Genomic DNA, 22,821 nt, shown 5'->3' on the forward strand with positions numbered 1-22,821 from the left:
GAGAGAGAGAGAGAGAGAGAGAGAGAGAGAGAGAGAGAGAGGAGAGAGAGAGAGAGAGAGAGAGAGAGAGAGAGAGAGAGAGAGAGAGAGAGAGAGAGAGAGAGAGAGATGAGAGAGAGAGAGAGAGAGAGGTTGTAAAAAATAAGGTAAGAAATCATTCCAATGTGTGCTATAGGACAGTAAAAAGTGTTTATTAAAATATGCATAAATAAAAAGAATATTGAAAGATGTTTGGATTATTGACAAGTATACAGTTCCCTTTCATCTGAGTGTTGAGAGATGTATCCATAAATTCATGTTGTGCTCAAGGTGCACCAGATTGATGCATTTCACTTCAACATTAAAAAAAAAAATCTTCCCGGGGGTGCATACCCCCCGAGAGGATGTGAGGTCCACCCCCCAATAAAGCAGGTTAAAATAATTAAATTGAATACATTTTATTTTAGTAAACACTGAAAACGGATCCCACAGACCCAAACAGCACACAAAGGTTAAAATGTGCTAAATATATATACACTGCAAAAAAAGAGGAGTAAAAGTAGCTCATGACTTTCTTTCATTTTTTGAAAGTAGCTCTCATCCTAAAATAGGTTGGAGACCCCTGTTATAGAACGATACATTTGACCATTTTAAGCTTGGCCTACCATTTGATTTGAGCGATGAGGAACAGGTGAGGCTTGAAAAGGCCCACCTGTTCAAAGTGGGAATGACAGAAAAGTTTGAGAACCACTGGTTAATATAACACTTTTTACTACACTGTATTTACTATGTTTCGGTAGTGACCATTTTTGGTAGAGGAAGATCATTCCAATGCAGTCTAAAAATACGATATAAAAATGTACGGTTCTTTTACTAGATATATGTAATTTAGATATGGTAAAAAATATATGGACAAAGTTTTGGGAAAAAAACATACCCAAAACATACAACATTTCAAAACATTTGCAACCTGACTTTGGTCCAATTCGGTAGAATGGCCCATATATTGAAAAATATTACCTATTTTCTTTAATCAGGGAGGACATGAGAGGAATTATTTCCTTTTACAAAAAATGTTTTATTATTCCTTAAAAAAATAAATATAAGACATAGCATGTATTCATGCCAAACACACACATTAGCGTTTTTTAATTTCCAATAAAGTGGTGCTGGCCAACGTTTAGACAAATGGGACCAGTCAAATATTATCCGTGTTTATTATTGAGTTTGATATATTAATAAAGAATGACATCATCAAGGCATCAATATTTATGTTTAAGCATGCTGGACTCGTACATTAAGCCCAACAATTGATTGATTGAAACACAAATAACACATGCCTACGCCATTTCTCTTACAGGGTGTCCGCGGGGTCTTAAAAAGTATTACAAGTTGATAAATCAATTTAGCGAAAATTAAGGCTATTAAAAAGTATTAAACGGCATTTTCCAAGGTATTAAGAAGTCCCGCAGCAACGACAACATGAAACACCCTTTAGTTTACTGAAACGACATGTCGGGAAACCCCCTCAAGGCGGCGCCATGCATAGCGCGCCGTAAAATGCGGCTTATTATTTTAAGTTTCGTTGCCTTGCTCCGCTCTGTGTGTGGGGGGGGGGGGTCCCAAGGTGGGGTCCCTCGTCCCAAGGTGGGTACACCGGCATACGCAACGCTTTGGGGGTCCAACGGCTCCGTGTGTAAGCCCTATATGATCATTTTCTGATTACGATGAAATAGCCCGCCTCCCTCTCCCAACGTCTCCTGCTGCTGCTGGGCTGTCAGAAGAGGGGGAGGAAAAGAGAGGCAGGCACCGTTTATTAAATATTATTATATTATTATACAGAGAACAGAGTCGTCATCAATTTGTTTTAAAGCTCAATAAATAACAAAGAAGACCTCTGATCGGCACTTTTCTAATTTTGTACGGAAGATTTAAACTTTAACGGACATGTTGACCGGCGGAACATTTTTTTTAACGGAAACTCTGCCGCACGGTTCCCTCGTCCCTTGGAAGAGGCGGAGAGGTGGGTGTTTTTCATCTGCTGGTGGACTACCTGAGAGATATACAGCAGGAGAACACGCCGTCCACCGCGGAGAATAAACAGAAGGGCAACCATGGCAACCATGCTCCGGGGTCTTCTTCGCTGCTTTTGGTGTATTTCGGGAGGCAGCGGCGCCACTTACAGGCCTGACATATGTACTACAGCGTTTCCAGCATTTCCAGCGGTCTAGTGTGAACGGACACGTGATGAATTGAATGCGTGTGAACGGAAGACTTTTTTGCGCTTGCGTATGCGTTTTACCGTATGCGTCCTCGTGGGGCCGGGGTCTAAGCCAAACTATATCCGGTCACAGAGATCTGCTATTTTAAAGTAAAGTCAACACATATCGACCCTAATATAGTCTATATTAAGAACGAGAAAAGTCTTAACATATATATCGTTTTTTGTAAACATATGACAAATGTGTGAGGGTGATGACATCAGAGCGTCGTCCTATGTGCCAGGGCTTAGCCCCGGACAGCCCCAGCCCAATTTAACCCCTGGGTATTTGTGAGGGAGCTCCTATATGGCATTACCCCGCTGAAGCTCACCAAAGTTTAATATATTTCATAGTTCAAAGTTTTGTTAATTGTTTTGTTTATTGGTCAAATACTGGTTTCTAATGGTTTCTGAGGAGTTTTACTGGAATGAAAGAGCACCGAGTACAGAAGCAACAAAGCAGCATACTGCATTAAACCTGACCTTCACAGAGAGGTTGAAGTTCATGTGGAGAGGAGGCTTCAGTAGTCTGTCTGCACTCTGTTTAGTTTTGCTATCTTACAATCAATATAGTAAATGTGAGGTAAAGTGTGTAGCCAATGTAACCGGTTAGAACTCAAAGTTGCGATGAGGTCTTAAAATGTATGGAAAGGGTCTTAAAAAAGGTCTTAAAAGGTATTAAATTTGACTTCAGGATTCCTGCATATACCCTGTCTTAACTCAAAGAGTTTCCCCCGCATATTCTCAGATACCATAAAGCAGAATATAAACAAACTAAAATTCTTATAGACTTGTCTGGCTCATTATATTTAAATAAAGGTGTGCTGCTGCCGACTCTATATATTTTGTTGTGCAGAGTGAATCCTCTCTCTGCCGGCACACTGGAGACTGGATCACAGGTCGGCCCACTCATCGTAGAGCTTTCACAGAATTCACTAACAGTATGCAAGCCGTTGAGAAATTTGGAAGCCTCCATAACTCAGGAGCGTTCACCCCAGGCTCTTTTCTCGTGGCACAGATCAGAGCGGCTGGTTGACATGTGTATTCAGACTTCTTTTAATGCACTTCAAATTGTGCTTAGGGGGAATAATATTACATTTTGACTACAGGGATTTGTTGTACTTCATACATTGGTGGGATGTAACTAAGAACTTGTACTTTACTTGAGTATTGTCTCATCTTGCTACTTCATACTTTGACTCGACTTGGCAAATGTTGTACTTTTTACTCCACTACATTTATTTTACAGATTAAGAGACTACCGTAGTTACTTTGCAGATTTAAATTATAAATACAAAATATAAATCAACCAAATATCAATCATACAATAATTCCGCACATTTCCAGGTGCAACACTGAAGTTATGAACACATGAATGCATCAATAATTATAATACAATGATAACTTTTGGTAATTAAGTATAATATTATGCATGTACTATTGTACTCTTACAGTACAATACAGTACAATTTTCAATGCAGATCTTATACTTGTATGTTGACACTGTAGTATTGCTACTTTCAATAATCTGAATACTTCTTCCATCACTGACTTCACCATCAAACATAAGAGTTTGGTGTGTTTTTGTGTTCATTATTTAGTTTGTTTATGTTTATCTTCACCTCACTGCGCCTGCCTGAACAGAACATGTTAAATTATTAAATGTTATTTTGCTGGATGGTGCAGGTCCACGGGTCAGTGGGTGAGCCCTGGTGGTTGTGGGTGGAGGACCCCATCAATGACCACATATACCACTCTGAGCACATCCTGCTGCAGAAGAAACAGGTCAGTCATTGTTTTACTTGCTTGTATTGTCCTTGTGTTTCTCAAAGAGTGTTTCCTGATTTGTGTGTGTGTGTGTGTGTGTGTGTGTGTGTGTGTGTGTGTGTGTGTGTGTGTGTGTGTGTGTGTGTGTGTGTGTGTGTGTGTGTGTGTGTGTGTGTGTGTGTGTGTGTGTGTGTGTGTGTGTGTGTGTGTGTGTGTGTGTGTGTGTGTGTGTGTGTGTGTGTGTGTGTGTGTGTGTGTGTGTGTGTGTGTTCCTGCAGGTGGTGTCAGAGGAGCCTCAGCACATCGTGTTCACCATCCCTATCTTTGAGCCGCTGCCCTCTCAGTACTACATCAGGGCGGTGTCCGACCGCTGGCTGGGGGCAGAGGCCGTCTGCATCATTAACTTCCAGAACCTCATCTTACCCGAGAGACACCCCCCACACACTGGTACACACACTCTCACACACACACATTTATGATGTGACAACAGGGGTTTGACTTAACTTGCTTTGAATGTAAAGCACTGACACTTAGTGAGTGAGAGCTGACCTCGGCTGAAGGCTCCCAGCTGTTAGACAACAGTTGCTTCAGTCCCCTGTCAGAGCCAGTACTGCATGCTGTAGTACAGTCAGGGGGGGAATAACACACTCCATTACTTCAGTGAAAGTATCACAATGTTGGAATGGTCACTTACAGGTAAAAGCCCTGCATTTAAGGTCCTATGTGAGAGTACAATAGTTCTATAGGAAAATGAAATTAAAGTATCAAAGTAAAAGTGATATAATAGAGCTGTATAATGTCTCCTGTGATTGATCAGTTATTGTATATGACATTATCAGTAATATTGGATGATTTGATCATAGCATGGCTCAAGCAATTATTATTTATTAAAAAAAGTATATAGAGATCTAAAGGGGTTTTATGTCAAAGTTAGTAACAAAAGCTGTCATATCGTGTATTAAGAGTTACAATATTTCCCTTTGAAATGTAATGGAGTAGTAGAATAGTAAAACAAAAATGGAATTAGTCAAGTATAATTTGAAGGCACTTTATTCCAGTGTACGATTTGTACTATTTTTCCTTCTTATCCTGAACCAAAGCTTTTTATAAAGTCTAGCATTGGCTAAAGTCAGAGGATAGTTTGTCTAAAAACAGCAGCTCTAATTCACAGTGAGCTTAAATCAGCGGCTCTCCACCACATAATGAATTATCTGTTTGGAAGCTGCACTGAGGCATCACAACTCCATGTGGAGCGGAGAATAAAGCATCTAATCCTCCTGTACTCCACTCATTCACTCCTCAGACTGTAAGAAAGGAAGCATTCATCATTTCTGACCACATTCCCCCTCAGACATAATTACAGCCATATCAGAAAGAATCCCAGAGCACCGAAGAGATGATATCACAGGCTGCAGGAGCTTAATGTTTCTCCAGTCTTTCAGTTAAACAGGCTCTTACAAAAAAGACTCAATTTGCCATATTTATTGAATAATTTCACATGAGAGATTTTGATATCTTGGCTTCAATTCACAAACTGAAGCAGCAGATATATGGTGGATTACTGATGAAAAGCACTGAGGGTCATGGAGGAACTACAGGGACCAGGAAAGGTGTTTTTATTTGGGACACGTTTACAAGCAAGTGTAAGCATAATCTTTGGTTGGATGGAAGGATCATGTTCATAAGCTGAGGAATAGTGAGATGGCTGTGTACTGGCCAACAGAAACCACATTGTGTGTGCAGCGCAAGTGTAAGCATAAGTGTCGGTGAATTGTCAGAATAAATGCCAATAATTCGGAGATCATCAAAACCATGTAATAATTAAGTATAAAACAAGTGTGTATTCTTTTTTATCTATCTCCAAAAAATACAAAAACACTATTATTTTAAACTTTGATTTATCATGATGAATCACAGAATATTTGTGATTAATTACATTTATGTTTGATTGACAGCTCTTATTTTTATATTTCATTACTGTTGTTATTGGTAGAGGAAACGGAAGAGAAAAGCAACACAGTGTTTCAATAGGTGAAATGGTTTGAATGACTTATATGAAAGAAGAAGCTCTGAGAAACAGAACTATGACTCATTTATTAAATAATATAAGTTATAGTGATTATCAGCTTTTCCCTTGAAGATTCTTGTGAAAAGCACTATGGTAGTGCCTGGAAAAACCAACAAACATGGATCCCTCATGTCAGCCCAAGTCTGTCATTAAAGGTTCAGTTTTGATCATGTTTGCTGGAATATTCAGAATCAGATCTCTGAAATAAATCTGGTTCCTCCTGCCCCCCCTCAGTGCTCGACATGAAAGAATCCAGCAGGCCCCCAAAGGAAAGCAACCAATCAGAGCTGTGGAGTGTCAGACACAGTGAAGCCTTCTCCATTCTCTAATTTCCCCTCCTCGACTCCTATCCTCGTGACTTAGTCCCGCCCACAGGAGATGCGAGCGGAAGACTGAGGAGGGGAACCGAGGAGAGAGGAGGAGAACCAGCAGGCGGTTAGAGAAATGAGAACTGGTCGCTACAATGAGGAAATGAAATTACGGGCCAAAAGTTGTATTTACAAGTATTAAAAGTAAGCAGAGGACACCAAACCAACTGAGACCTGTCTGTCCGCCGCATCTACACACTGTACAACACACACCTACATACTGTACCACACACACCTACAGCTCCTAAAGCATAATCAGGCTACAGCCGTTGTGTATTTTATTATGTGAAGCACTAAATGGTCTTGAAAAATATGGACTCTTTGTTTGTAGATATCTACTAAACTAAAGCAAATAAAGAGAGTAGGCCTGTTATACTGAGTGATATATATTAAACACACTGCTCTGCTTTCTGCATGGACCTCACAGCTGTTCTCTCTGGAAACATCGCGACGCGATGAAAGCAGTTTCTAAAATAATATCCAGGAGACGCATGCAGAGCTGTTATTGGCTGAGATAAGTCCGGCCGTGCGTCACGCCTCTTTGAAACATCTCTGTTGCCGGATGGAGCCGTGGAGGATGCATCAGTGTATCCTAGGTTATAGCTCCTCCAGAGAGCCTCCTCGATGCTCGGTCCTCGATGTGCATTTAGAGAAATGAGATGTCCTTCAACATGGAGCGCTGAAATCCTTTTCCGGGTCACTACCGGAAGACCGAGGAGTCGAGGAGGGGAAATTAGAGAATTGAGAAGCCTTCAGTGTCAGTCAGTGCTGAGGATTTCGGTCCAAACCTTCAAACTAGACAGCGCTGATCAAATCACAATTCTCTTTCCTGTCTCTTGTCTCACATGTTTTTAAAACCTAACTGCTAGGTTTGACAGCTTGATCAGAAATTACAGGACCTCTTGCACTTAATAAAAAAAATTAAAAAAATTCTATATCAACCATCTATCTGATAAGACTTGAGTGCAGCATCATCACCTGACCCTGTCTCTTCGCCGCAGCTGTTTTTATTCTCTGATAAAGCCAATGTTCACACCCGGCTCAGCAGCAAACCGACTGTTAGAGATAAACAATGGCTTGTTATTGTTATGAACCTATTTTCTTTATTTTAATTAGATCTGGAGTGGCTGGCACTTCATCAACAGTTTGTTCTCGTGTGTACATATTTACCATGACACTTTTATTTCCTATCACAAAATTGATAAACAATATTGCAAACATTCACATTCTCTGAGCCGCTGATACTTGAACCTCCGCTCCAGAGCAATATGTTTCCTGCTCCTGATGTGAAACACTCTCATATTGAGGCTGTTGAATAACATATCTGTCATAGCTGGCATGTTGTTTTATCATGCTTGGGTATGAACATCATGTGAAGTAAGAGGCTTTGTTTTTTCCTGAAAATATTACAATATATCTGATCCCTGGCTTTTATACCTCTGAAATATAGACTCACTGTTTTAGTTTTAATCCTTATTTTGATGTGAATAAATGTATATTTTTTCAAACATTCAGGTCGAAACATTTCTACTTTAGAGTTTTCAGATATACCCCACTATTCGATGTAATAAACATGAAAGATGTAGAAATAACCCCTGATTGACCTTCTCCCCCCCTCAGAGCTGCTGGACCTGCAGCCTCTCCCGGTGACGGCTCTGGGTAACCCGGAGTTTGAGAGCCTGTTCAAGTTCACTCACTTCAACCCCATCCAGACGCAGATCTTCCACACGCTGTACCACACCGACACCAACGTCCTGCTGGGGGCGCCAACGGGCTCCGGGAAGACCATCGCCGCAGAGATGGCCATGTTCAGGGTCTTCAGCCAGTATCCCGGCGCTAAGGTCTGACCGGCTCTGTGTGCTTCATGGTTACATTAAAGGGCCTTTCCTGTGAGGGAGGGGGGACTTGTTGCTGTCTTTATTTTATGTTGAGCATTGAAACTCTTTACATAAGAACTGAGAAGTGCATCACACAAGACTAAAATCTATTAAATCCCTAACAAAAATGTGTAAACTAAATATGAAGACAATTTCCTATCTCCATGGAGATCCACAGGCTCTGGAGCACTATAGGTGATCATGATCGGTTGTGTCCTGTTAGGAATATACATTGCAAATGATCAGTGTTTTTATGTAGTGAGTGTATGCTACTGTCTGTAACATACAGTGATGAAGACATTCATTTTTTACATACACCTCCTACATACCTCATGGATGTGCATTGCTCCAGAAGCTAAACAGGGACACGCTTTTTGGCTCAATAGTCTTACTTGAGGTCAAAAAACAATGGCAGTTTTAACATCTACTCTGTGCAGTGATTGCATTTATATTTGTTCACACAGAAAATAACTGTTTGTGTATTTGGCCAATCTAGGAGTTGTATCTGACGTGGATTTTCCTGACCTCGATATTAACACGTTCTTTATTGTTTGCATTCATTAGAAAACCTTTCAAAAAGCACAGGTTGGTGTCATGTTAAGGCGGCACTTCGTTCACTGTTGCCTCCACAGGGAGTGCTGCTTGGAGATGCTCCAACATGCAAATGTGTTGTTGGTATTGTTGTTTTTTATATTCCTCCAACCAGAGAAAACCTACCTGTGTTTCCATTGAATGACTGTTTATTATCTCTGTGTGGTCAGGTGGTGTACATCGCCCCCATGAAGGCCCTGGTGAGAGAGAGGATCGAGGACTGGCAGGTCAGGATTGAGGAGCAACTGGGGAAGAAGTGAGTGATGGTGTTTTTGTATTTTATTATATAATAACATTTCATTGCCATTTCTACACTGTAGCTTATGTGCATATGACATTAAAACCTTTGAATCTTGAATTGAATCTTGAATGAATGCATTTACGTAGTCATGAGGATTTTACATTACAGCTGCATGAACTGACGTCGTACAGCTTAAGAAGTCATGAAGAGTCTTGTGTGTAGATTGCATTGTTGGATACAACGGAATAAATCACTTGGTAATGTAATAATGAGAGAAAAGAGCAGGCTCATGTGTTTCCTGATCTTATGTCTGTGTAGAGTGGTGGAGCTGACAGGGGACGTGACCCCCGACATGAGAGCTATATCACAGGCTGACCTCATCGTCACCACTCCGGAGAAATGGGATGGAGTGAGCAGGAGCTGGCAGAACAGAAGCTATGTTCAGAAAGTGGCCATCCTCATCATCGATGAGATCCACCTGCTGGGTAAGAGGGAGGAGGAATCTGTTCTGTAGGTCAAACCGCTTGAAGGGAGCTCTTTGGAAGGTTAGAGCTTATGGCCTTTCATTTAGCCCAATTCTTTCATTTTGTTAATGGAATGTTTAATTGGGCCTTCAGTAAACGGATACAGCTAATTGGAATTAGTTTTATTTCATCATATTATTTATTTTATTTTGTGGTAAATACTTAATAATATTAAGTTGTTTAACTGCGAAGGTGAATATGTATTATATATTTATAATAGATAACATTTAATATAATATATAAAATGATATATTAATTATAATAAAATATAAACAATTATAATTATATATATATTTATAAAACGGACAAGTCAAATCAAGCAATCTGATTGGTTCTTAGCCGTGATATACTGAGCGTATACCACGGGTAGAATTGTAAGTTACTTTTCACAACAAGTCAGTATCCCTCCGCGTCTGAGAAAAACAGTATACCGTTGGGCTGAAAAGCTGGAACAAGAAAGCAGCGGAGAAGTAACGGGGCAGAAGCCCTCCTTTTTGACGCAGCGGTCCAGACATAGACATCAAACGGCAAAACATATTCAGTGTGCAGTTCCTTTGGCATTAGGGCAGGGATATCTAGATACTTTTGAAGGTTTAACATAACTTGTCAGTTTTATAAATATATTAAAACATTTATTTACATTTCTTCCGTTACGAAACAAACGTACAAAGCATAAAATGGAAACATTTAAGATTAACTTCGACCTCCGGGGGGGTCTTACTATGGAGGAGTGGATTGAGCACTGCCTATCTCCAGAAAAAAAAGCACCTAAACTACGACATGCAGAGCTACGTGAAGAGCAGGTAGACCAACTGGAAAAGTACCACCATTCAAAAGCTTTCTGATGCGGGTCTTGAAACAAAGCAGAGAAATTATGACCGTTAGTGGCCACAGGTGCGAAAGCTCTCTCCAGAGCTACTGGAAGCCCAATCTCGGGGACCGGAGAAAGTGGAGCAATATTCTCGCCACGTCAAGCAACAGCCTCGAACAACCTCAACCTATACAAGTGACCACGTAAGCCATTCTACTGATGCTGGACAGTTTTTCAGTGGATGCACAATAAACAGCAACATACAACATTAATGTAAATAAACAGCCAAATAATGGATCAACGCTCTCTGTCTAATATGTTAGCTTGCTGTTAGTGTTGTTGCATAGCAACCACCTTTTGTGCAGAAGGCAACGGAGGGACTATTTTATTTTGAACATCATTATTTACTAATACAAACTATTTAAATTAGAGTGTGTATTTTTCTTTCATATTGCCACACTTGGTAACCGTTTTATAAAAGCAATAGCTCACTTCAGGCCGTGATATATGCTCATTATATCACAGCTAAGGAGGTTGTTGACCCTCCGCTTCGCGTCGGGCCGAACCACGCCCCTTAGCTGTGATATAATGAGCATATACCACGGCCTGTCGTGAGCTATTGCTTAAATATACTGTATATAGAATTATATATTATTATATGAGATAATATTTGAATTATATTACATTTTAAAATGAAATATAATGTATATTCAAAAACAAATCTTGTATTGCCATTTACTGTACCCTTACTAAAAGTATTTACAGAAAACATAAGTAATACTTCAACATAAGTAAGAAATACATGTAACCTAACCTGTCTTTGGGCTGTGTGAGGAAGCCAGAGGAAACAAACTGCACACAGAGAAACCCAGAACTAACCACTGCAACTATTATGCCTGAGTTAGCAGTGTTTAAACAACATATTTCCAGAAGGCGTCCAGACCAGAAAACCCCTTCCAGTGTAAGGGACGGTACCAACACGTCTTTAATGTACACTCTGACTTTACCATTGTGTGTGTTTGCAGGGGAGGACAGAGGTCCAGTGTTGGAGGTGATTGTGTCCAGGACCAACTTCATCTCCTCTCACACGTCTAAGAGAGTCCGAGTGGTGGGTCTGTCCACGGCTCTGGCCAACGCTCGAGACCTGGCCGACTGGCTGGGCATCGGACAGGTCAGACACACACACACACACAATCACACACACACAATCACACACACGCACACATTTATCTTTGGTTAGATGGAAGGATCATGTTCATAAGCTGAGGAATAGTGAGATGGCTGTGTACTGGCCAACAGAAACCACATTGTGTGTGCAGCGCTGTATTGTTATGGTCCATTTGTCTCCTGCCTCTTCATATCTGAGTGACTTTATATAATAACAGCAATTAGGATAAAAATATGCTTTTGGTTGATAGTTGATCTCTATAATCTCCTGCAGGCTGCGTCTGATGACATGCTTAAGTTCTAATCATCAGGAATGACTGGATGAACATCAACATGATTCAAAGAAGACTTATTGAAAGGATGATACTGATATGATTCCATGCTGAGGTTTCCCATGCTGCTTCTTCTTGGGTTATGTTGGCACCCTTTATCTTTGCTTTGGCTAGTGTCTTCAGGGTTCAGAGAGAGAGAGAGAGAGAGAGAGAGAGACTGACTGTGTCCCAATTCAGCGGCCGCATCCTCCTGAGGATGCATTCGGAGACCGCATACGTCACTTCCGCCAAACGAAGGCTGTCCCAATTTTAAAAAAAGATAAGACTCCTCCGAATGCGGCCCGCAAATGCAGCCTTCTTTCCCCAGATTTAGAGGATACATCTGATGTACACTCCGCGGTGTACCATATCACAGGATGCAATGGGTGGCGGTCAAGAATGAGTTTTAAAAAACATATATGGCTTGTAATGTCCCATCAACGGCTACAACGGTTTCAGCTGGATTCGTTTTTAAATGTACTCACCTAAATAGTAAACGACATGAAAGAAAAGTAAACCTATTTAATTTGTGTATTTAAATATACGGGCAATTGGAGATGTCTTCTTTATATTACATGTAAAATAATATGAAGTGAAAATATTTCTAAACCCTGTTTGGTTTTCATATTGTTGCGATTCATTATAAAGCTAATTTATTTATTTAACTGCTTTTGTTATACAAATCTTACTGCAACAATTTTGTTTTGATAGGGAGCAAGGAGCAGACTGCGCAATTTATCCAGATGCGCGGGGAGAATGAAGCCCTCTTCACGGGGGCCTGTTGCGACCTCGGGAAAATAATGTAAACATATTATATAACACCAAAATAAGTACAGCTAGACCTGACTCCATATTGAACAGTTTTGAAAACAGTTTTGAAAACATGGCTATAAAGGATCCGTCGAGTGTAAATATGACGTCACGTTCTCGTTGTAACTCTCGTTGTAATCGGAGCGGCTCGGAAACACACCTACAGCAGTAACATGCAACATACACATTAACGCAGCAGCAATATTAATAGAGAAAAATCAGACTTAATAGTAAAACACTGCAAGGGAACATTGTATTGCACCAGGAGCTATCTAGGGACTTTTACTGCGACAACGTTGACTTGCCTGTGAATAAAAAATAAACCATAGTGTTGGTGATCTACAGTGTTGTCATTCTTCTTTGAACACCAACAAGACCACTAACACCCTATTTCAACAATCACACTCCCTGTCTTTGACATAATTAATAGATAGTTTAGCTTCTCACCATCATTTGCTGTGGCCAACTGATGTTAACGATCGTAAGTGAAAGGCTGCCTGCCAAACGTAAACATTCAGCCACGTGACATTCAGCCAAACTCTCGCGAGAGTTTTACACAAGACGGATCCTTTCTAGCCTTAACCGTCTTCCGCGGACTTGGGACACAGCTAGAGATTTGCGAGTTGCATACCAGTGCCGGCCCGTAGCACTGGCGTTATAACTTTTCGCCTAGGGCGCCAGATCTGGGGAGGGGCTGCGCTGGCAGGGAAAACACATTTTTGACCGCTGATGTTCATCCTAATTTTCGGCCTTGATGTAACAATATTCATAATTAAGTAAATGTAACACCCTTTTCACCCCGGTTACACGTTTCATTTGCCCTGTACGATGGGCGCTGTAAGTAATGAAAATGGGGGATGTTGGCTTATCTGGCGCCCGCAGCTCACAGCCAAAGTGCGAGTGAGCGTGGGACAGAGGGAGGGTGCACCGGTACCGGCGCTGTTATTAGAATCTGGTGCTAGCTGCGCTAACGGATATAAGAAGAAGATGTGTCTACAATAATGTGGAGGGAGAGTCATCTCCAGTCAGACTGAGAGGCTGATAACTACAGCTCAGTGAGGTAAAGGACTCTGAGTGTTTAGATAGTTAACTTAAGTCTAAGTTCAAATGGTTTGGTAACAATTTATGTAAACACATATTTCCAAGGCACTCCTTTATAATTATTGGGATAAACAGTTTGAAATCATTCCAATGTAAGCCAATACTATAGGACATTAACCAAAAATATTCTTTAAAACTGGAGAGATACAAAAAAAATGCATAAATAAATAAATGTTACGGTAAAATAAGATATGAATGAACAACACAAATAAAATAAGTTACATTAATTTGTTATTTGCTATGGTAGGTTATTGGTTATGTCCACTGCATGTGTGTTCTGTGTTCACCTCTGCATGTGTGTTCAGTGCCGTGTGTCTGGCAAATAAAGTAAAGACCCCCTCAAAAGTTACGGTTTACAGTATTTCATTTTAAGGATGAGCACCAAGCAACATCTCCAGGTGCTCCTTTGAGAACCAGGGCATAAAAGTTATGTGCACCCCTGGCTATAAACAACTAAATGTGTGTTTTGTGATAGCATTCTACATGAGGATGACAAATTAAAGAAAGTTTAATATTTCAAAATTAGTGATCTGTACGTAGACTGGGCATCCCATATAACCTGGCTGAGCCAATATAAAACAATCAGCCAAATAACTTTTCAATACATTATTGATTACTATTTTTGAGGTACTTTTAGGTTGGCAGTAAACATAACTCAGAGGTAAATGGTGTACTTTTCCTCCCCTTTTAATACCCTAAGTTAATTATGTGGATGAATGATGTGAAATATAATCAAGTGTTAAATCAGACTTTAGTTCCACATGGAGTAAATTCACAAGCTACCCTGCAGTATACAAAGTCATTCAAACTAGCTGCACCTTTACCAGCTTTGAGAACACTTTAATGATCAATCATTAAAAAACATATCATATATATTATTCTGAAATGGACCAATCTGCACAATGACTACTTTTACTGTCGCTACTTTAACTATATTTTGATGATAACACTTTTCTACTTTTACTTAAGGAACATTTTGAATGCACGACTTTTACTGTAACAGAGTATTCCTACACTCTGGTACTTCTACTTTTGCTCAAGAACAAGATCTGAGTACTTCGACTTTTACTCAAGTACAACATCTGAGTACTTATACTTTCACTACAATATCTGAGTACTTATTCTACCTCTGGTAGCGTATTAGCCTGAAATGTAGCCACAAAATCACGCAGAGCTGCATTAAAAATAGACTCACAAATGGTAACAAGTGGAAAATAATATTTACAAATGTGTACAATGATTTGTAGGTAATTTTGACTACTCAAGACACCTAACATATACATCTTCAAAGGAAGACTGTTCATTCTACAATTACATGGTATTAAAGCAAAATGTAGTTTTACTTGTATAATACTTCAATTTTATATAAAAGACAGTTTGTTTTCATCTGATTTCAATCAAACAAAGTCTTGGCTTTCAGAATATTAAACTTGTTTCGGCAAATTCAGATGATAAATACAACTTTGAAGCTTGTAGCGGCATAATTACAAGCAGAGAACAGAGTAATTTACAGCAGGCATAACAACAGCCGGTGTTTCTTGTGAGTGTTTCCTCGGTACACAAATGCACAAACACACTCACACTCGCAAGCTTCCCCCAGACCAGTAATACAAACGAAAATGTGTCTTTGGGTCAATGTGACTGATTTTGATAGAGCAAGTCACATTTGGTTTAGGCACGAAACATACTGCCAGTAGAAATACATTGCTTTTAAAATCTTTGGGTCGAATCAATAGATTATATTTCGTGACTATAACACGAAATGCCGTGAGTGCTTCATCCGCTTCATCCTCTGAACACCACAGGATGGCGACTGACATAACATAGGTACGCTCCCCTGAAATGATTGTCCCCTGCAATTATCCCTCATCGAGTTCGCTATTCTGCTTGCTAACGTTAGCTTAAACAAACGTAACATGCAACGTTAGCCTAATCTAAAATGCTCTACTACGGCGTACCTTTCATGTAGCTCGTCAGCGCAGACTCTCGCATCGTTATTTTTGCAAACTTTGCAGGAGGCTACTCGTGGGCTTGACCCTCGTCTTAGCCATGGCTTGTATTTGTATTCTGCTAGCCAACGCTCGTTGAAAACGGCAACCTCCTGGCATACTGTCATCTATCACTCTCATCAGAATTCCCAGTTTACACGTAACAAAAACACTTGCAGGTCACGCGCATAGCGCGGGAAGGCCGGAGCGGAGATGTTTTATGTAAAAGCGAAGCAATTAAGACTTCTTCCGACTTCTTTATTTTCTTTTAATCTAAAAAGCGAAGTAAAGCATTTACAATTTCAAGCACTTTATCCCAAATTCAAGCACCATTCCCAAAATTCAAGCACTTTTCAAACCTTGAAAACACCTCTTACTATTCCAAGCATTTTCAAGGATTTCCAGCACCCGTACGAACCCTGTAACTTAAAGGTAGAATGGAGAAACCAGCTCGAGTCCGCTAGAATTTGAAAATACACAACCGGAAAAAATCTGCCTGTTCCTTCAGACTTCCTTACAGAGCCCCTCCTCCAACACACACGAACGCCTACATGACCAATGAGGGCACGAGATAAGTTTGTGCACAGATGGAAGGCTGAAAGGCAGGTAGGCCATCCAGTTATTTTAGCCGGGCCAGCTAAAATGATTGGTCGTGCTTTTTACGGTACTACGGCTTCCACAGATTTTTTTTTAAAGCACTTAAGATATTCATTGCTATCGAGATGCATTCCAGAGCATTCCATGGAATATAACAAAAAGTGTTTCTGAAGTGAATTACCTACCCCACCTTTCAGATAGAAGCATACTATATTTTCTTTTTGTCTAAGTTATTTTAAAGGTCCCATGTCATGCTTTTCTGGTTATTACCCGTCCCCTTCTGTGTTATGAAGGGTTTTATGCATGTAAACGGTCTGCAGAGTCACAAACCCTCAAAGTACACCCTGTAGCGAGTAAAAACTCTAACACAGAAAATACCTCCCCAAAACGCCTCGTTGGAGATACGTCATTATCCATTTGATTATTCCGGGTACGTATGATGTCAACCGTACCCGGAACGAAATGGACCAATCCGTGGAGCCATTACGTTACGTCTGCGGAGCCGTTACGTTAAGCCCCCGCTGATTGGTCCAAATGTACCAATCCACGGACTTCCTCACACACACACTCAGTGCAAGCAGCTCTGCTGATTTCTCCTCCCTGGCTGCAGGCTGATAACAGACAGTTGGGATCGCGGCGAAATTCTCTCTGCAGACCCATTCTCACAGCGTTTATCAACCTTTTTCTTACTCAATATCAAGCCACACTTATTGTTTTTACTTCGGCTGTGACTTTGTGTGTGCTCAGGATGAGTTTGGCTGTGTTTCGCTGTGTATCGCTAAAAAAGGAAACAACACCTCCACGGAGCTTAGCGCGATTCACAACGTCCCGACCAATCAGAGCACACTATGCTCACATGAAGGGTGGGGGCTGGAGCTACTGGAGCTACTACGAGCCGTTAAAGGCAGAGAGTGAAATTCAGTGAATACACGTACTTTACAGAGATGCTGTATGAGAAACCAATGTGAGTTTGGAAAATTGCACAATATAAATCTATTCTAGTAGACCTCAACAATGGAATTATGATCAGTGGAAATGGCCATGATATGGGACCTTTAAGAAATGACTATTCAAAATGATAAAGACAGTAGTAGTCAGAATAAATATAAAAACAGTTTGTTATTATTATTTTTAAGGTAAGATGTCCTGAGAATATCTGTTGGACATACCAGTCTGCTTGACATGATGGACACATGTCAATTCAAGTCCATGTTAACATACCGCATGTTTTGGATACCATACATTATGAGAGCGTTTCTATGTTTTATTTTTTAAGTTTATATTTGATACTGTGCAATGTGTCAGACACATGTATCTCACAAAACGCTGCTACCATCCTAACATTTTACTAATTATTCTTACGATTACGTCTCTCTTTTTTTGCTTCTGTGCAGTCACAAATGGTCAATATATCATATACCCTGTAGGGATCAGTCATAACGCATTATCAAAGACACCTTTCCAAACCTTGTCTCTGTTGACAGAGCTGTGGAGACAGGGGCCGTTTCTCAATCTCGAGGAAACTGGCTTCCAAGCCAATATTTCAAGGACTCTACGTCATCGAGTGCCGCCGAAGGACTGTTCCAATCTCCAGCATACTTGGAATTCCACCGAGGCTGCGTCCTTGGTTTGGGGGTAATTTCGAGGCTGCACATGCGTCCTTAAAATCCCCACAATGCACAATGCACGGACCAATTTCCCCAAATCTGTGGCGGAAAATGTAAGGCGGGGCCTCTCATATGACACATCTGCACACTTGCTAGCCTGTTCCACTCTTCGTTTTCCGAATGCCAGGAAGGATTCTTGCCTAGCTTCTGAAGCAAGTGACTCGGAAGACATGTGCTACCAAGCAAGCATCCTCGCGATTGAGAAACGGCCAGGGGGTGTTTCTCAATCTCGAGTAAAGCTGCTCCAGAGCCACTATTTCAAGCATGCTACGTCGTCGAGTGCCGCCGAAGGACTGTTCCAATGTCCAGCATACTTGGAAATCTACAGAGCCCGGCGTACTTTGTTTGGAGAAATTTCAAGGCTGCACATGTGTAGACTCCGCGGTCTTAAAATCCCCACAATGCTTTGCGCACGGACCAATTTCCCCAAATCTGTGGCGGAAAATGTAAGGCGGGGCCTCTCATATGACGCACACCTGCACACTTGCTAGCCTGTTCCATTCTTCGTTTTCCGAATGCCAGGAAGTATTCTTGCCTCGCTTCTGAAGCAAGTGACTCGGAAGACATGTGCTACCAAGCAAGCATCCTCGATATTGAGAAACACCCAGTGTTAGTGAAGCAGGTTGGGCTTCTTGTCCTCCATACATCTGCCTGCTGGCTGCTGTTTGGGCCAAATCATTATCAGCTGGTGCAGGAATGAGTCCTGAATTTGAAAATAAATTAGCAGTTTAGCACTTCTCTTCTTCTGGTAGTCAATGGGTTTTTGAACCCAAAATAAGGTGTAGTTAACACAATCTTAGGAGATACTACATTACGGTTGCTGTATTACTAAACACAATCACGTCGATGATTAGCCGTATTTAGCTTAGCGTTGGTGACGCACAGCCGTGATGTAGTTTGTCTAAGGCCTACGTTAGCATTTTATTTCTGGTGTTAATATGTGGAGATGTCCTGCTAAAATAGATGTATTCCCCTGCCCTTAGCTTAGTGGAGGTGACTTGAAGTCATGTGACCTTGATGTAACGATCATCACAGTTAGCTAAGTTGTTTAAACTATAGCTATTTATTTGTCTGGTGTTTGCATTGATTCTTCAATTATTATAAAAGTGGTGTTTATATATGGAGTTTATCTGGCTGAAGAAAAATGTGTGTGTATCATAAATGTGCATTTTCCACAGAGCTTATTTTCTGTAATAATCCTAAATCCAATGGAGAGATCCCATTTTCTTTTTGTCCAGGAAGCCTTTGTGATGCTAACTTCCTGCACCACTGTATACACACCACATAATGCATCTTACTCTGACAACATCCTGTAGCACTCTTTGAGTTGTGTTCACACACTGCCTCCTGATCACACAGTGAACACACACATGAAGGGTTAACCAGCGCAGCGGGGTCCAGCAGTGCTCCGGCCTCAGTGAAAGTGACAGACAGTTTACATTACAGCCAGATGGGCTCCATGTTGCCAGCTGCTCACATTAAATCTCTTCTCCCTTTTCTTTCCTTTTTTCTCCCCCCCCCCGCCCCTCTCCCTTTCTTCTCTGTAACAGGTGGGTTTGTTTAACTTCCGCCCATCTGTTCGCCCTGTACCGCTGGAAGTTCACATCCATGGTTTCCCGGGGCAACACTACTGCCCTCGCATGGCCAGCATGAACAAGCCTACCTTCCAAGGTACAGCTCCATGTACACTTCCTTCACACATGCTTTATGTCAGATGTTCGTTCCATTTGTAACAGGTTTCTCATTGAGCTGGAGTTACATAAAGTCACTGCTGCTTTGATAAAAGTTATCTTTAGATAAGTCTTTCCACTGTTTTAGTTTTATATTCACTGTTTATTTTTATTTATATTATTAACTCATGTGAAATGCCTTGGTAACATGCTTCTGTAACAAAACAATGTTCCAATTTGGGATCCAAAAAGTACTAATTCAATCTATTTAAAGAGCTATTTAATCATTCCTGCTAAGCTAACGTTATTATGAAAAAGTAGGCTTTTAAAATAAACAATTGTTCAGACTTTCTAAAAGTAATTTATACCACATTTTGATCCATCTTCAGTTTTCCCTCAGCCAAACTAAATAACTAATGGGCCTAGCGCTGAGTACCACAGACAGGGTAGCGAAGTCAGAAAGAGTCTTTCACTGTTTTTTGTTGACAGAAAGAAGGAAAATTTCTTATCCTCACCCAGATTGTTGGAAACACTTGCATCAAAGCACACACAATAATATAAAACCGTTTCTGAAGCAGTGAAAAGTAATAATTCACATTGAAACTTGTGTCTTTGCAGCGATACGCAGCCACTCCCCAGCCAAACCAGTGCTGATCTTTGTCTCCTCCCGACGGCAAACCCGACTGACTGCCCTGGACCTGATCGCCTACCTGGCCACAGAGGACAACCCCAAACAGTGGCTGCACCAGGACGAGAGAGAGGTAACCTCACTCTCTCACAGGGTCCAACACAAAATCACTGTAGAAATGAAATGAAATGGAACACAGTAGATTGGAACCGTCATCATCCATGAAGAGGGTCAGTGTGTGTAAGATGAGGTGCACGATAGCATACTGAAACATAAGGAGGTAGATTTCAGCAGGCATCCATTCATTCTTCAATATATCGTAACCCACTGAAACATAGAAACAAGAAAGCATTTCTGATATTTAGAAAACAAACTGTTACAGAGAATGTTTACCATTCTTAACAAAAGGAGCTTAGAAAATACATTCACATTTACTGTCTTTATTCTGACACATTTAAACATGTAGGCAAGTTTAAGCTCTGGTAAACAACATCAGATCTGGGGACGTAGACAACTGATACAATCAGAAAAATATGTGCAAATATAACCACATGTGTCTGTCTCATGCATTCCCTTCATTTCTAATGTGTCTTTATTTCTGTGGAAGCACTCCATTGCCCCCCCTTTGCTGAATTGTGCTGACGCTCGGTTTCTCTGTATAAGTGGTGGTTTAAGTGTAATCACAGATGGAATTCAACCCAACTTGTGCCGGAAAAGTCTGTGTCATCCTCCATTATATTGTCTGTGCATACCTTGGGATCAGTTCAAGATTGGAGCAAGTAGCCCCTCTGGGTTCACATTTGAAAGGTTTGCTATTATTATTACAACTCTGGGATATGCAGGCGTGATGGAGCGTGGACCGTATGAACCTCTCATGAGAGAACTTTGTACTGGCTTTACAGTCACATGGGTTTGTTAAAGTGCGTAGTAAAGTTCTACAGGATTTTCCTCCTCTATCTAAAAAGTATTTTAAGCACTTTTGTTTTGGTTAGACACCTTAAACAAGATCCGTGGTCAACCCAAATAACGTAACCTTTTTTTCTTCGACGTAAAATTATTCAGTAAATACAATCTGGTGATCGTCTGGTCTGGAGTGTCTTTAAAAAAGTGGTTGTAAACAAGTTGCTAAAAGAGATTGCTAATAATTATTGATGCCGAACACTAGTTGGCTTTGTGCTGGTTATGTGAATTCATGTGAATGTCATGTTGCTTGTTTAGCTTAATATTTAACCTAAGCGTCTTACCTCCACTTATGCTTTATTAATAAAAAACGTGGTGTTAAGAGATGTTTCTGCTAAGCAAAGCATGTTAGTATCATAAATGTGTGTCCACTCCAATCCCCATGCTTTTGGCAGAGGGAGCCCCAGCGATTCTAACCTCCGGGTCAACCTACAAAAACAAATAGTTTGTATATCATTGTCACATTATAGTTTAAACAACACTTATTGCAAGGTAAATATACTGCAGAGCAAGGAGCTATTCTGAAGGCAAGTTGAAAAGGCTGATGCCGGAGAGAGGGCAAAGCAATGTGCTTGGTTGGCTTATCTTTTTGGCAAATATTTTGGTCAACAATACTTCTGATTGAATTTAATTGTGTTAACCACATGACGTTTGCTCTGACTTCACCATGAAGACAGGTTAACCACATGTTACAAAAGAAGAAAATCCAAAGCCAATTGCCATGGCCAACTATAGACCCATTTCCAACCTTCCATTTCTGTCAAAGGTGCTGGAAAAAATAGTTGCTGCTCAGCTCCAGAACCACCTAAACTCCAACAACCTATTTGAGAAGTTCCAGTCTGGTTTCCGCTCAGGCCACAGCACAGAAACTGCCCTGGTCAGGGTCACCAACGACCTGCTGATGACGGCTGATGCTGGCTCTCCCTCTCTCCTCATCCTCCTTGATCTCACTGCAGCTTTCGACACCGTCGATCACGGCATCCTCCTCCATCGTCTGCACTCCACCATCGGACTCTCTGACTCTCCCCTTGACTGGTTCACATCATACCTCACCGGGAGAACAGATTCAACTCCTTGGGTGAGGCAGAGTCGGGTACCCACAACGTCACCTGTGGTGTCCCTCCAGGATCAGTTCTCGGCCCCACCCTTTTCACACTCTATATGCTCCCCCTTGGCTCTATCATCAGCCGACATGGAGTATCATTCCATTGTTACGCTGATGACACCCAATTGTACCTCAGGATCAACCCTACCTCCTCTGCAGCCCTGCCTTCACCCACACTCACTACCTGCCTGGAGGAGATACAGGCGTGGATGAAGCTAAACTTCCTGAAACTCAACAGCTCCAAGACCGAAGCCATTATAGTTGGCACCCCACATCAGGTTCGGTCATCCACCATCACGACCATCACCTTCTCCGGCCAGGACATTACCCT

The 22,821-nt window shown here is 41.0% G+C and overlaps 1 protein-coding gene across 1 annotated transcript in view; it reads left to right on the plus strand.

The window, feature by feature from the left end:
* ascc3 (activating signal cointegrator 1 complex subunit 3) overlaps positions 1-22,821 on the plus strand; it is a 229,629-nt gene that overhangs the window by 145,538 nt on the left and 61,270 nt on the right. Inside the window, exons 21-28 of the mRNA XM_079692773.1 lie at positions 3,905-4,024; positions 4,285-4,453; positions 8,063-8,283; positions 9,081-9,166; positions 9,470-9,636; positions 11,512-11,657; positions 19,678-19,798; positions 20,416-20,558. Coding sequence (XP_079548899.1) covers positions 3,905-4,024; positions 4,285-4,453; positions 8,063-8,283; positions 9,081-9,166; positions 9,470-9,636; positions 11,512-11,657; positions 19,678-19,798; positions 20,416-20,558 — 1,173 coding nt within the window. The remainder of the gene's footprint in view (positions 1-3,904; positions 4,025-4,284; positions 4,454-8,062; positions 8,284-9,080; positions 9,167-9,469; positions 9,637-11,511; positions 11,658-19,677; positions 19,799-20,415; positions 20,559-22,821) is intronic.

Source organism: Notothenia rossii, assembly GCF_949606895.1.
Source record: "Notothenia rossii genome assembly, chromosome: 7".
NCBI classification, from domain to species: Eukaryota; Metazoa; Chordata; class Actinopteri; order Perciformes; family Nototheniidae; genus Notothenia; species Notothenia rossii.